Genomic DNA, 14,063 nt, shown 5'->3' with positions numbered 1-14,063 from the left:
GCTTTCTGTCTCAGAGCATTTATGTCTAGATTTCACGTTCCACTGCTTCTTCCATTGCCTTATAGGCTAAACAACCAAGTTCACTTCTATTTCCAGTGCTGCAACAGCGAAACCAAGCCACAGACTGCCTGCTAAGGCATTCCATGACCTTGAAACATATTCTGTAGAGCCATGTGACTACTTCACATAAATGTCCAAGATCACCAACATTTAGTGCTTAGGTTTTCCCACTACAACAGTCAATTTCCTAATGCACAGATACGCCTTTTCCATTTGAAAGGATTTCCAATGTTTCCAGACTTATATGCAAATTAGACAACAGAGTGTACCCATCTCTCTGATCTTTATGGAAACTAGCTTTGTTTTGCTATAGCAGTAGAACACTCTACTCCAGTTTCATTGCTGCAAGCCATGTCTAAAAAAGTAAAAATAATCTCTTAGCACAGCCATTTTCCTGGTAACCATGTCCCAGGAGATTTTGCCTTTCTCCTGTTTTGTTCTTATTTGGTTGAAAATTACTAATCACTAGTGACTGCTCCCGTATTTTTCATGTTAACTGTTCTTCTTCTCACCAATACAATCTTTGCAAAATTATTTTTGTTGGAAAAAAGTATATTTCATTGTAAATTTTGGGCAGGTGACTAAACTGCCATGATCTTTTTGTATTTAGGTAAATGAACCCATCTGTGCCTAGGAAAAATGATTTTTCAAGGTGAGATTAATCTAACTTCCCAAATATTGTGGAGATGCCTTTTGTTCAAGACATTGGGATACTAGGTCTTTAACAGGGTCCTCCTATGCATACGTCAGCTGGCTGAGATCACATGCTGATAGGGTTTAGCTTGTGTAAATACTGAATTGTGCAAAGTGAAAGCCAGCTTAATGCCTCTGACCACAGCTTTTTGAATAGCCCCTAATCATCTAAGAAATAACACTCTTAAAAAAAAAAATTACTTTTCAGTCTTTGCCATTTGTTTTTCCCATATAACTCTAGTGAGGCTGAACGGGTCACCAATGCAAACTAATAGCTCACATCAAAAAGCAACTGTCATACTGAAAAGGAGATTCTATGAACTGTATAAGTTTAGAGCAAAAGCATCATCTGTGAAAGTTCTCACTTGCTAACAAAGAAGCTGTCTGACCTATTATGCTTAATAGTATTTCATATCACTTCATGCCATTTTTCTTCTTTTAAGAATAGATCTTAATCATCTGCATCTATTATCTATGCAAGCATATTTCAGTCTGTGGAACACTCCATTACTGCTTACTTTGGCTGCTCATTATCCACATAAGTTGATTATCTGAATCACATACTATTGTTTTGGAACCCAGAGACAAGGCAAGCCTTAAAAAATAAAACAAACAATAGATAGAGCAAGAAAGCAATAAATAATTGTACTTCCACTAGAATTATGTGGACAAAGAATAATGTATACCACAATAAATAAAGTATTTTCAGACTGCTCAAGCTTTAAGAAAAACTAACAATTACTTCAATCATTAAACAGTAAATAAGCTGTCCTGGATGCTGTAAAACTTTTTTTTTTTTTGATGATGTGGCCACTACAGTTGCTAGTGTTGTAATTTAAAGGTCAGCAAGTACAAAAGCACAACAATTACTCACATGAAATATCCCTGCCAACACTTGATTAATATTACTGTTTTAAGTGACTTGCATCTGTGATATGTATTAGAATAACCTGGTTTTGTTAGTCACAGATTTGGGAACCCTTCCTCTGTGTGGAAGGAGAGGTGATGGTTTGTAGTTTTAAATGCCAGGCCATAGAGGCAGCCACTGGACCACTTTTCAGGTCCAATATGCAGGAAAATTAACTCCAAATGTGCAACAAGCCAAAGCACAATAAGAAACATTTTCTCTCAATGTAGAAACACAAGGATCAAATAGAAAAGCAGACAGAAGTTCTAAAATTATCAGAAAGGATTTTCCTTAACTTTGAAATACAAAATAATCCAGAACAATGTAAAAAGATATCGAACATATATTCATAATATCACTAGCATTCATTGAATGGAGCAAAAAGAAGCTGGAGTGGGCCATTGGATGAGAATTCAACTACATGCATCAAGATAGTGCCCCACCTTCCCTCAACAACTTTGGAAGACCATTTTTTCTGGCTTCTGATATAAAGTCCATTTTAGTACGTTTAGGATTAGGCTCCTGGTCTCTCTTCAATTTTGGTTGAAAATCTTGCCTAAGCACACTAGAGGCACACATGCACATCATACGAGGTGGCAGAAATTATTCCGTGCAGCTCCCTACCTCTCTTGCATTCATTGAAACAGCCAGACCACACTCATTGAGAAAAGTCTCAAAGATTTTTACAGAAAATCTGTAACATCTGAAAATCTGAAAAGCTTTAAATTAAACTCTTTTCCAGGAAATATATAAGTCTACCCAGTGTTCTCACAGAAGCTAACAAATATGTTGCAATTTTGTTAGCATCTTTCTACTTCATGTACTTATTTTATACATTATCTGGAACACCCACTTAAAGATAAACTTGAGAGTTTGTGGGAAAAAGCCACGTGGGAAATTCAGCCATACGTTTTCCTTTAGAGTACCCTGCTCTGTCTTGGAAACCTCAGCTAAAGATCTTTTTTCCTTAGGTATTAGTCTGTTCCTGATATTGCTTAGCTCTACTGCATATTCATGTATGAGATTTTCTGGTATATTCTCAGAAATTGTACTTCCACATTACAACCTGCTTTCTGTACCAGTCTTTGCTTAGCCTGTGTAAAAATTATCTTCTCCACAACACAATAACAATAGCAGTTACTTTGCTTTATATAATTATGGAGCTTTAAATATTAATGCAACTATTACAGAAACTCTCTGTGCAAGGTTATCTGACTTGAGAACAAGTTTTCTTGGAAGCAACATTAACCAGGAAAAGTTAAGGGACCTGTTACATGAAAAGATTCTGCTTTCTCAATGGCAAGACAACTTTTATCACATCTCTATGAGAAAGTCTGCCCTCTCCATGTTCTACTGATTTCCTTTCCCGCACTCAAGCCACACCTTTCTTATTCTGTCAGATGCAGAGGGGCTACTTTCAAACTCACAAGTGCCAGACCATTAACACAAATTCTCAGCCTGCTGTGATTATTCGCCCTGTGAATGACAGGTTCCTCCCATGCACTCATAACACTTGTTATGATGGTCATTTCTAGAATAGTCATTCATAAATTAACAAACAAAACTGTGTGTTGTCCACATGGGAATAAGCAAAAGAAACAGCACTGTTGGATTTATTTTTTAACAGAAGCTTGAATGGATATGGGATTACACCTGTATTCAATAGGCTAAATTCAACACAGATACACTCAACATATCAACCATACTGATTTCTACAAGAATCGGAGCAGATTTTGGCTTTCCATCTCGTTATCTGTGCCATGAACACTTCAAATAAATCTAACAGAGATAAAACACTTATATCTCTTAGTCACAAGTTTCACAGGATGCCCTTAGGAATGCAAGCACTTTAACTTATATCAACATACTTCTGAAGAGTGAGGCTCAAGTTGTGGCTGGCTGACTTGATCTTGTTCTGGGCCTCTAAGTGGGTCATGCTGTCAGTGTTGACTCCATCAATGGCTACCACAAGGTCCCCTTGGTTCATCTGTGACTGTGCTGCCTTGCTGCCAGGGGTGATCTGTGTGGAGAAAAAAAGAAAAAAAAAATCATATCAGGATAAGTCGTTCCGTACACAAAGCACTTATAGAGAACTCACCCAGAATTATAATGAGGAATAGATACAGCAATAGACACAACACTAGCTGTATCTATTATTGAAAAGAAAATTTATGGAAATTAAACAAACTCAACGTTAACTCACATTTCTGCAAAGCTCCAGGACAACATCTACTTGTCATTACTTCCATTTTGAGAGGTTAAGCCCAATGTAGGGGTTCCCTTACCACATATTATCTCCTCCTCAAAGGGATAATTATCACTATTTATATTGGAGTAGCATACAGAGACATTACTCAGAAGTGGAAAACTAATGAACCGCTATCTACTGCGTGATTTGATTGTACTTTTCCTCCTAAAAGCCATTTTTCCCAAATTAATTCATTACATTGAATGGACCAAAAATGAATGTGTGTGAGGGGCCTTGGACATGCTTTGCTTCTTTTATAGCAAGCTTTATAGGAAATCATTTCACTTAACCTTACCCACATACAACTATGTCTCCATTACCAAGACAGATTACTACATACCCAAGATGACCTCATCAACCTGTTGGACCTGACACTCCAAAGACAGACCAGCACTTTTAGAAAAAAGAAGCCACAACACTTCAACTACAAACCCAACTACTGAGACAACAGTTCAGAAATTCTGATTGTTCGCTATGGCATCACATTTTGTTAGCTTTGGATACCTTGTCAACTGCATCTTCTCCGAATGCACGGTATCCTGACCTCAATTTTACACAGCCCCCTCAGCTTGCATCTGGGTGACATTGATACAGCACAGCTACTTATGAAACTTGACTCCATTAGGGAGTTCCAACTAAACCAGAAGGGCCTTCACATACCATCAGCCAGACAAATTTTAGTGTGCACATCAGAGTTGTCCTCTGCTTTCAGCGCTCAGTACTTAAAGGGTACAGACATAAGCTACAGGTCTTTGCTCTTATTTTCAGGTACTCACTTCCTTACATTCCTCACTTCTAAAAAAAACCCCAAGGATAATCTAAAATACTACAACAAAGGCTGCAGTCAAAAACTCTGTTCCTTCAGCACAGTGGACATAAAAGAAAGATGTGTCGGATTATGAGCCAAAATTCCCCTGTGAATTCAGCCAGGCTGAAACTGTGAAGTTAAATTCCTAAGGAAACCAAAACCAGACACAAATCCAAACACTTTTCCTCATCAAGCGTGAAGTGAAATTCCTTAACCTGCCTTCCCTAATATGACCTCAACACACTTAAAAATATGTACATACTCAAAAGAAAGAAGTCCTTCCAAAACTATAGCCTAGACTGCTTGTTTGTGCTCTTCCAAAAAAGGAAAAAAAACCCCTTTCTTAACACCCTGTTAAAGGTGCTCAGTATTGAGGCCAGCAGTCTAATTAACAGTGTAATCTGACAATGGGAGTTGTCTATTTACTAGAACACAAGCTCTAGTATCAGGGTGCTAGAACACAGCATCCTGAATACTTGGACACTGTACTTAAAAATAGAGATTACTTTGGAATTAGGCACTGTAAATAACATCCCAGAACTGATCTGTCTGGAAGAGACAGCTTTCTATACCTTTTCATTAGAGGTAAAAGCAATGAGAGTTCTATATTTTCTGAGGACAGCCACAGATATAATGTTCTCATGCAGAGTAGAGTGATTGATAACGGCAGCGCCATTCCCTGATGTATTTTTCTGATGTTAAGGAATTGAGGGGTGGGGGAAATACTTTGTGGTAGTTTCAATAATGGACTTTTCTTCTGCAGTCTAATGCACCCTCATAGAAAGAGATTAGTAGAAACAAGAGATTCATATTACAAGCATAGTCCTCCTAACCTATTATACAAACATTAGCTTCTACGCATTTGCATTGTGCGAAGTACACAGAATCTAGAAGCCTACAAAGATTATGGATTATTTGCATACCCACAGGTACTTGTATAGTTACTGGAAGACCCTTTCCTGCTCAGTCCCCCAAATATGTCAAGAAACAGAATCTGCAATAAAATAAGAGGTCAGGAAAAGGCAAAACATGAACAAACCCCAAATTTAGATAAATCAGTCAGTAAGACTTGAATTAATCAAGTAGGACACTTCAGTCTCTCAATTTATGCTTTTTCTCTATTAACATAAACTGCTTGCCAGTCAGGTAGACACCAAGGCTTGAGTCTTCTTGATAAAAGATTTTTTATAAATAATCTTCACACATCACTTTTCTAAAAGACACCACTGTTTACCTCCTCATGAAACATGCAAGTTCTTGCCACAAATCGTTAACTGTGTGGTACTGATACTTCCAGTCTCCAGACAGCTGGTTCCAAATGCTGGGAACTCCCTCTTTCGTTCATAAAGAACAAAGACTAGTTTTTGAACATCAACCCAGTTACTGAAAGTCAAATGTCTGCCCTAATTTGGGAATTCTTACTTAACACATACATCTCTCCTTCCACTCCCCAGCGATGCTTCAAACAAAATAAGCCCAGAGAAGCAGAGCTTCCACAGAAAGGCTAAAGAAGTTTCGATCTGGGACTAGTTTAAGATAGCTGTAACATACTGACTTCCCTCTCAGATTCTCAGATTTCTGCTTTTTGCAGCCCCAAATTTAAATTTTATATCTTAAAATAAAGATACAGCAGGTAACTACAACTGTCCTAGAATTAGAATAAAATTTAGAGGGAGGGGATGTTTATAACTAGTGACCTGATTTCATTTACTCTAGTGGGATATTTTCTGCCTAACACTTTTAGAAAACACTACCTAAATGAAAAATATATTCATCAGACAAAATGTCCTGGGTAACTTCGAATTTGTGATTTATATGAATTTCTAACTATGGCCATTGCAACACCCTTTCTGAGCCAAAGAGCTATGGGAGAACTATATCGGGAAAGATAAGGGAATGGTCTCAATCATGGCTTACCAGCCAGTGTTCCTTTATTTGAAAGCGAAATGATAGGGATTTGTAGTCTTCTCTTCAGCTAAGTATAATGGTAACAAATTCTGGGCTGGATTCCTTCTTACAGCTCTACCTTTCCAATTCCCGTTTCAGGGGCCAGCGCTCCACTGATGTCACTTTACCTCTAAAATTCAACTTATTCTAGCTTCATAGACAGTAAGACTCACAAGTATAAAAGATGGATCTAATTTATTGTATCTGTAATTCAGAACAATAATAAGTATCAGGAAAGAGTTACTTCTTCCCTCAGTCTTCCCACTGGGTAAGAGCATGCTATGTAGATTATTTGGTTCTGTAGAGCTTTATATAGAAGGCATTATTAACGTCTGGATGTATAATCTGTATAAAATATTCAAATCAAAGTACAAAATTACACCTATTTTAGTTAGAGGCTAACAGGCTTCTCTGTGAGGTTTTCAAGTGAAACCACAGTGTGCATTTACAGCAGACATTGAGAACAGTCAGTAATTGTTGGGGACAAAATACCAGTGTACAGATGGAGATATAGGGCAGCCAGATCTGAAGTGTCAAGGCACATTCAAGACTATCTTGTTCCCATTTTTAAAGACCCATCAGAAAGGAATGGAATGCAAAGTGTTTATCTGTTGGTATTTTCCTTTGAAAATTCATCTCTGATCTACTAAAAATTTACTAAATATAATCACAAAGAGAAGTAATCACTGTGCCTTTGTGAAATCTTTACGGATGGCTTTCTATTTAAAAAGGTTTTTAAAAAATATTTTTAAGTGAAGGGTGAATGTTAATTAACCCTTGGAATTAGACTGCAAATTCAGTTCTGTCTACACAGTAAGTTCTAGTTTGCTCTCATCTCTGCCTCTTCTATTAACAAAAGTAGAGAAATATAGTACTATCTAGGCCAAATATGCATTTTTCAATTTGAACACAAATGTTTTTTTCTTAAAACATCTCTGGGCAAGGTCTAGACAGAACTATTTCAGAAAATCTTTCTCATAGTCTTAACTCACTTGCTCTGGATTACAACATAGCTTTCAGATGCTAGGTGTTGCAAACGCCTTTATTTAAGGCTACAGTGAGATGTTCGCCGGAGATTGAGGGTATAGCTGTTTCTGTCAACTGATTTACAAAATCCAAGCCAGGGTACCACTGACAGATCTAATTTTAATAGTGTTTCTTTAGCGCCTTAAGCCCAAGCACAGAATTCATCTTGAAAAGCCAAGCATCTTTCACCTCTCTCAGCAAAGCAGAGGAACACTCGCTGCTTCAGAGATGTGAATTTTCAGCCCTCGCAAATTTCCTACAAGGCAGACATTTGACTTCCAATATCCCCAGCTTAAAGCAAGTGGGCAGGCTGGAAGTATCACATGTTGCTTTCAATGCACAACAGAGAATTCTTACTATGCTCTGTTGTGAGCAGATCTGTATACTGGGTGAATATATAGCACAACAGTGACAGCTGTGCCCTAAAAATTAAGTCTGCACTGGGTTCAGAGTAAATACTACTTAGCAGGAGCTCTGGGAGGCAGTGTACAAAGTGCAGCTGCTGCACCACCTTGAGAACAGCATGTGTTCCCATCCAAGCCCCCTCAGCTCCACTCCAAAGGGGGAGAGAGGGATCAGGCAGCATTTGAGTGGCTGAGTGTTAAAATACTAATGAGAATGCTTGTATAAACAGATGGATGGACACAGCTTTCCTACCCCAAGGAACTCCTAATTTACAAGGCAGGCAAAAATACATAGGGAGGCCTATACAACTGAGATAGTGTTAATATGGTAGCTTGCAGCATTAGCCAGGGCCTCTTATTTTTCCAGGACTTGAGCTATGCCTGACCCCAACCCCAAAATCAACAAGTTATATTTTCCTCTTCTCATTTAAGAACAACATCTTAGAGAATCAAGTATTCACAAGCACTAGAAATACGCTAAAGCACTGGGAATGAATACCCTCTCCTCTTCAGGATCTCTGGGATAGAAGAAAATATGAAAAGAAAATGTTCCTTTCCATAGTCAGAAAGGCTAGAGATCAGAGACAGGACATACACTATCAGTTAACAGAGACTGTAATATACTATTACAAGAAAAGGAATGGACAGACACTAAGGATCACTAGAAAATAAAATGTGTTTCCTTTATGGAGAAAACAGCATTTAAATCCCCTTTTGTTAATTTTTTTCAAGTGGCTTTTTGTATAGATGCTTTCAACAAACCTTCATAGGCTGTCTAAGCACCGAGGCTCACGATGCCTGGGAGTGGCAGCACTCGTTTTGTGCATAGGAGCACGACCTACTGCAAGGAGGAGAGCCACGCTTTGAAATCCCACTGCAGAACAGTTACACTCAACTGGTGAATGCCCAGATGAATCCAAGTAGTTATCTTTGGACTGGAGACATCAGTTCCTCTCCCATTGTTAACAAGTTAATTGAGGAAATTTATATTATTGTTTCCTAAATGAGTCACTTTCCATCACTGTCCCCACAATAAATGCGTAACAGCTCCAAGGGGAAAATCATGGGTTTTCTTAGAAAATAGAAGACTATTCTGGACAAGAAAAAACAGCAAAGAAAAGGAATAAAACCCACTGCGATAAGTCATCAGGCAGAAATTTACCATTTCATTCGACACATTGCCAGAAGGCATAAAACAGGAACAAAAAAGAAAAAAGCCTAGATAACCTACGCCATAGAGCAAATATCCCACTCTCTTTGATGATGGCTTTTATACATTTCAGCGTCAGATGGGAAGAGCTGAGCAAGACCAATTAAGTGTAAAGAGAGAGGACTGTAGGAAACTGGAAAAGGAAGTCCTTGCACCTATCGCTAACCAAACCTAAAGAAAATCCCCTTTTTGCAGCTACCATCTTCCTGAAGAAAATGTCTCATTGTTTTCAATTTACTGCCAGGCTTTACTTTTTTTTTTTTTTCCCCCCGTCTTTCTGTTTTTTATTTTTAATGAGCCAACAAAACCTTCCTTAAATGAACACTCGGGGCATCTGCAAAATGTGCCACTGACACCTTGAAGAGCTTCCATTTATATAAAACAGAGCTGAGCTGGCAAGCTGCAGAGACACTCTGAAGTGGCCTCTCAGGCAATGCTTCATCTGTAGTTAGGAAGGGAGATTACAATACACGTGAGAACACCTAAAATAGCTTTAATCTACCTCTCTTGGGTACCAGGAGCCACAGCAGCACAGAGATTTTGTGGGATGGCCAGTCAAGCCCTTACAATTCAGGACACCCTGTGCTGAAATCTGTACTGCAAGAGCAGAAGGGCTATTGGCACTTGAGCTATCCAGCTTACCTCAGTCTCAGGTATGCCAGGCCACACAGGAATGATACCACCTCAATTAACACCAGAAATTTTCCTTCTGCTTAATGCCTTTACGAGGCTCCTGTTCATGTACAATATATAGGGTCTTTAAGGAAGAAGTCAGACACCTAGCCCTTCTTGCCAAGCTAAATAGACCCAGGTGATGAAAATAAGCCAAATCTAAACAATTTTCAGCTGGGAAATGAAAGGAAGCATATAGGCAATGCTTAGGGGATTATCCGAGGCAAGGCTTTGGGGGATTTTTTTGAGAGTGAGTATGAATGCTCCTGTCCCTGGTTGGAAGGAAGATCATTCTGTTCCCTGCCTCAACTCCATGTTATCAGATTGAAAAATTGTCAATCCTTTGTTAAAAAAAAATAAAAAAGGAAATATTTTGGAGTTTGTAGCTTAGCCTGTTAGAAGCATGACTAGTCTATGTATAGCAACTATAAAGGTGATAGTCAAAATGTGGATGTGGCTTTTTAATAGGATGCGTTGCCATAGCTAGAAGACTATGCAGCTCTCTAAATCTTCTATGGTATAACTAATAGTAATCTCTCTTCTCCTAATTTTAATCTAAAAATAGCTGTTAGGTCTGTTCAGTCTATTCTCAGTTAGCATCACATACTGTGCCAAGATAGTGTGTGCTATGTATCTTGCAGAAATGAAATGGAAGTAGAGAGGTGAGTCATGTAATAAACGTTGATTGTTTTGTTACAACAACAGTTTTTAAGGAACAAGTGAGTAAGTAAGTTGTTCTTTGTTGTCAAAGAGTTTAATAACCTTAATGCAAATCAAAACTGAGAATATAACTGAAGTACTGACCCTCAGTATTCTGGCAGTCCCATGTGCGTGAGCAGTTCTGTCGACTTCCACAGGACTCCCTGCAGCAAAGTTACACTCAGCTTGTAAGTGCTGGCAGGATCACAACTGCCATGTTTCTTCAGAGGTTCCCCTTCCTCTTTCGTACTTCTCTTTTTCAAATTTTAATTAATTTTAACGCTGTTTTATAAGGTGGGATGTTTCTTCGTGTTTCAAGTAGACAGATCTCAGTTGTCAATACGGCCTTTCACATTTTCACAGCTATCGGCTTCTTGAATTCTACATTCTGTGCAGTTTTTTGATCTCTTCATAAAAACACAATTTGTCTTGTCTCCCCCTACAAGCATTACCAATAAACTGAGGGTTTTATGTCTTTTGCTATTGGCCACTATGTTAAGATTTTCTTTTTTTCAAATTCATTCTGCTTCATGCATTTCATTGCATATAACTAAGACCACAGTGCTTTATAACTTGGAAGAGCTTTTGATAGGTTCAGAAACAATAAGGCCTGACTAAAAGGGCATTTGAGACAATACTGAGAGTTTTAGTTTGGCAGTTAGTGGCCTGCAGCCACTTCTGATATTAAGCAACTTAAAATAGCTTTGACTTTGAGTAAGTCCTGAGGTTCCAGCACAGATTTGACTGATGTATAAGTGACTCTTCTCCTCCTGTGTTTGTAAATTAGAGTACTTGTTACCTTGACGCAGGCTTCCATTTAACTGTTCTTTAAATGTGCAATTGTTTATTGAGTTCTCTTTGTTTCTAACCACCAGAATACCAGGGGAGTAATTCTTCCTCTGATCGCTAAAACACGGGCTGCTAGTTTGATACAGCAAGTAGTAGTCCTGTCTCTAAACCAGAAGTATGCAGTATTCAACTTCATGCTTTGCCTACACATGCATAGTACACACAGAAAGGCGTCTGTATGAAAGAAGATGAAATGTAGCACATGTCCACAGTGACAGAGATGCTGAATTAGAACTAAATTTGCAGGAACTACACTTGGTATCATGCCATTACTTTTGCGTCTAAGGTTTTAAGAAGCCATATTCCCAATATGAATCTGTTTCAGTTGGATGGCCCAGCATTAACCATCCACCATATAGCATCAATTACTTATTAATTACTCATTAAATTACTCATTAATTACTCATTAAACACTCTCCTTATCCACAAGAATAACTGTTCTGTACCTGTAGCATTCATCCATGCTCTGTGAGAGAATAAACAGAGGCACAGGCTTCAAACTTCAGAGTGAAGAATTCCTTTCAAGATCCAAGTGAATAAAAAAGAACAGAAGCAAAGTTCCCCTGAGAAAGTGCAATGCAAATTTCTTCTGTAATATGCTGTATCATGATTAGTGCATAACATGACATCCCGCCAGGTATCCCAGCAGGGTCCTTGGAAATTTAAAGATGTAGCAGGTAAAACACAATCTTGACACATTTAACAGGTACGTAAACTGCTGGATGTTTCAGGAAGCAAGGGAAGTTGTAGAGACTGAGGATGTTTCTTTTACCTGTTAAAATGTCATAACTTAAGCTTTGTTTTCCTAGCTTTTCAACTGAACGCAGAGATGCCACTTCCGTTGTGAAGCCACAGGAACCGCATTTCTTTAACAGGAAATAATTTGAACATATTGATATAATCTCGAATCTAAAAGGGAAAACTTGTTATGTTGAATATTGTGAAGACTGATGAAATAATAATTAAAAGCAACACAATCTGAATTTTAAAAAAGGAAGCATCTTGTTTTACTGCTTCTTTATTTTGTCTGAGGAGGGATGTGGCTCTAGCTTGGGACAAGGATTGAATAGAGTGATGATGCCAATGCTGGTTTGAGGTGTTTTAACCCATTAAAGTGGTGGGTACAGCAACCTTCAAAAATTTCCCACTTAAAGCTTGCAGAGTATAATTAACCCCCCCCAGCTTTTATTTGACAAAGTACAAGCCAGTGACATATATGGTTTTCTCAAGGTAAAAGCATCCCTCTAAGCGAATTTTGCATCCATCAGCTTTATAATTCTCTATTGCATAAATGTAGCTGAGTACCTTCCCACACATCTCACAGTAGCTTCAGGGCATGTAGCAATATTAAACTGAAAAGTTTTCAAAATGTGTTTTTTTGTCTTTTTTCCATATACTAGAGTATTTTCCATATACAATAACAAATCTTTATGTGACTTTAGAATGGCTTCCTGTTTACAGGCAAAATTAAATAATAGAAATGATATGTTTTAACATACTGGTACTGTCTGTAGCTAAAGGCTATTTCAGACTCAAAATAAAATAAAGTATCAAATGAGTAAGATGGAAAAAGTATCATTTATTGAGAAAGAGACAGTGATTTTTTGTTCAACTACCAGTGCAACATGGGTAGATTCAGTGACCGTAACAGTTTACCTACTTGACTTCTCTCCCCTACAAACCATCAATCTTGTGATGAAACAGGAGGCCAAGTAAACCATGACAGAGTGGCTCCTACATTCATCTAGGGTTCACAAGCTTGTTTAATTTCTGGTCAGAAAGACATCAGATCAGATGTGTGTGCTATACAAAAAGGTAACCTGGACTGATAGTCTTTCTGCACAGAGTACTGATTCATCAGCTCCCCTTCCCATTTCCCAGGGAGAATCTGAAGTAAAAATCTTTTACAAAACATTACACAAAAGACAAAGATATTATGTTCCGAAAATTTACAGAAAGTCTTCATTAAACATCAATATTGTTTATGAGCCAACATATCCTGAAAGGCACAACTGAAAATACTGCTAAGTTCAGAAAATGCAACATCAAGAAGGATGCACTGAAATAAGGTTTTAACAAGAATGCCCCATAAATTTGAGAAGCCATAAGCTGATTTAGAAGCAGGTTATTTAGAAAGAGCTTTAAGAAATAAATTACCTCAGCTAGTTAATATTAATTTGCCTATGGTGAACGGCTCTTCATTTAAATTGACCTGCATTTGAAGATCCAAACAATGCCACTCACCTTCATCACACCGTATCTTCTATTTTTATGCCCAAGTTTTGGGCTGAAACTTGACTCAAAAATTCCAGCCACTAAAAGGAAAGCTGTTCTTGGGGAATTTCCATTCCAGATAAAGGCAGGAGTCGGTGATCTCATGATTCCTAATTCAGCAGAGTGCATAGTTCAAGCAGCCTCAATTATCTTTGGATAAGCTACTGGGGTTTTGGTTTTTTTCCAGAGGAAAAATTATTTATTCAAAATCCCATTCCCTGTAGAGTTCTCTAAAATGGTAAAGCATGTTTATCTGACCAGCCCAC

The 14,063-nt window shown here is 38.0% G+C and overlaps 1 protein-coding gene across 12 annotated transcripts in view; it reads right to left on the bottom strand.

Annotated features, from left to right (window-relative positions):
- The window catches only part of LDB3 (LIM domain binding 3), a 132,653-nt gene that overhangs the window by 88,601 nt on the left and 29,989 nt on the right, over positions 1 to 14,063 (bottom strand). For all 12 annotated transcript variants that reach the window (XM_087767602.1, XM_087767601.1, XM_087767600.1 and 9 more), the window contains one exon: positions 3,529 to 3,680. In XM_087767602.1, coding sequence (XP_087623728.1) covers positions 3,529 to 3,680 — 152 coding nt within the window. The remainder of the gene's footprint in view (positions 1 to 3,528; positions 3,681 to 14,063) is intronic.

The sequence above is a fragment of the Nipponia nippon genome, unplaced genomic scaffold, assembly GCF_047370975.1.
Source record: "Nipponia nippon isolate SJK-2023a ecotype South Korea unplaced genomic scaffold, ASM4737097v1 scaffold_3, whole genome shotgun sequence".
Lineage (NCBI taxonomy): Eukaryota > Metazoa > Chordata > Aves > Pelecaniformes > Threskiornithidae > Nipponia > Nipponia nippon.
This window is presented reverse-complemented; position numbering and strand designations above follow the sequence as displayed.